The 2261-nt window shown below is 39.4% G+C and overlaps 1 protein-coding gene across 1 annotated transcript; it reads left to right on the forward strand.

Moving 5' to 3' along the window:
- The first annotated feature begins 234 nt into the window (after nt 1-234).
- Nucleotides 235-1531, forward strand: LOC128294128 (metacaspase-9-like). Its single transcript, XM_053030089.1, has 2 exons — nt 235-644; nt 720-1531. Exons 1-2 carry the CDS (start codon nt 296-298, stop codon nt 1313-1315), a joined length of 945 nt encoding a protein of 314 aa, XP_052886049.1. The 5' UTR covers nt 235-295; the 3' UTR covers nt 1316-1531.
- The last annotated feature ends 730 nt before the right edge of the window (nt 1532-2261 follow it).

Raw genomic sequence — 2261 nt, forward strand, 5'->3', positions numbered from 1 at the left:
GGAATTAATCTTGTCTCCAAAGGCAGTAACTAGAGTAGGTAGGGGTCATGGATATGCAAATTCCTTCCACAAAATGTTTGCATATGCATGGATTTCTCATGCATTTTCCAAAACACAAAAGACAAACAAAAGTGTTGTACCTGTCTACCTACCTACCTACCTACATGTCGTCATCTTTATGGTCAGTACACGTGCTGTAAATTAGTGTATATATATATAGGTTCTTAGTGAGAAAGTGGAAGCACATTAATACAACGGTACAAGCAACACAAAATAGTCAAATTAGCGAAGCAAGATGAGTAAGGGTACGAAGAGAGCAGTTCTGGTGGGATGCAACTACCCCAAGACCCAATTCAGCTTGCATGGATGCATCAATGATGTGGAAGCCATAAGCGGTATGATCCTGAACTTTGGGTTTAAGGAAAGCAATGTTAATGTCCTCACCGATGCGCCAGGATCGCCGGTTCTGCCTACTGGTGCAAACATTAAGGATGCACTTAATAAAATGGTGAACAAGGCTAAACCAGGAGATGTCCTATTTTTCTACTTCAGTGGACATGGAACACGCATTCCAATCTTTCAACCTGGCCAGCCTTTCAAGCAAGATGAAGCAATCGTAGCTTGTGATTTAAATCTTGTCACCGGTAGGTTTTTGTTTGAATTTATATATTTATTTTAGCAACATATATTCATACCCTATATATACATGGTTTCTGCAGATGTGGACTTCAGGGGTTTAGTTAACCGGCTACCAGAAGGAGCAAGCTTCACAATCCTATCAGATTCGTGCCACAGTGGTGGTCTCATTGAAAAAGAGAAAGAACAATTTGGTGCTGAGCATATAATGACTCCAGTAAATCCCCACAAGCCTGAACCGTCTAAGGCTAAGGCTAAGAGTCTTACTTTTGATATCATACATAGTGCCATAGATACAGCAGCAGGCATCCTACACGACGCAGCAAATGTTGGCCAAAAGATTTTCGGAATCTTCGGGAAAGATGTGAGTCTCAAATTCCATCCTCACTACGTCGATGGGTTAATGGTGTTGGATCCACTGGAGGAGGATGAAGGGATTTTATTAAGTGGGTGTGAAGCCAATGAGACATCATATGACCTGGTCTTGGAGAATAAAGCCTTTGGGGCGTTCACCGATGCTGTGGTTAACGTAATCATTAACTCGGGTCCTGGAATAAGCAACAGACACCTTGTGGCTGAGGCTGCCATGATTTTGAAGAAAAATGGATTCGAGCAGAACCCTTGCCTTTATTGCAGTGATGAGAATGCAAACACACTTTTCTTGGGTGGCTTTGCTTAAATTTCTGATCAAAATGCTGGTGCTCAGGCTGTCAGTGTCATCAATAATAATGTGCTTATGTTTTGCACTACTACTAGAATAAATTTGACAGCCGGTTGACTTATATCTACCTACAGCTGTTTTCTTATGCATCTCCGTTTATACTGTGCGTTTCTTATGTGTGAAATTCTAGTATATAAATAAATAAATAAATAAAAGTTTTTATTTTCTTATTTAGAGCTTTTCTAATTTTATAAGTTAGATTAAGGGAGGTTCCGGATTGTTATAACCAAGTGGGGCCGGACATTAGATAAATGGAGCGGAGAAACTCAGGGTGTCCAATCTTCATCAATAACATGCATTAGACGAGTGATTTCAAGGTTACACAGTCCGATTCTATCATAAACAGCTTGTGATAAATATGACACGCTCCAATCCAAGATCTGCAATTTGGAAGAGATCCTTTTCGGTCAAAGACAAAAGATATATGCTGATAAAATTCGATCAGTAGGGGGTGTGCATATGTTCCAATCGAGTGAAAAAAATAATTTTTTTTTTATAATATAATCAATTCTAGGTTAGATTACAGAAACTTGAAATCATATGTAATAGTCCAAATTTACCCGGGCTTTTAAAATATATAAATAAATATTTGTTTAAAACAGTCCGGCTTACAAGAGCCCAAACACTATTGGCCCAATATTTAAAACCTTCAAAACTAAATCCCACTACCCGTGTACCCAAATACACCCATAGCCCAACTTAAACCAAACACCGGTTACAACCTGTAACCCAGCAGCCCAAATACCAATAAACCTAAAATCAGAACTACCTAACAGACCTATTTACACCTTACCCCTAATAAACCTATTAGCCCCTAAAGCCCCTAACCCGATTACAAAACTTAAGTGGCCCAATTGGCCCAAACTTTTACACTGATGCAGGAAACCTTAGGGTTTCTGCCTTT

This window comes from Gossypium arboreum, chromosome 6 (genome assembly GCF_025698485.1).
Source record: "Gossypium arboreum isolate Shixiya-1 chromosome 6, ASM2569848v2, whole genome shotgun sequence".
Classification (NCBI taxonomy): Eukaryota; Viridiplantae; Streptophyta; class Magnoliopsida; order Malvales; family Malvaceae; genus Gossypium; species Gossypium arboreum.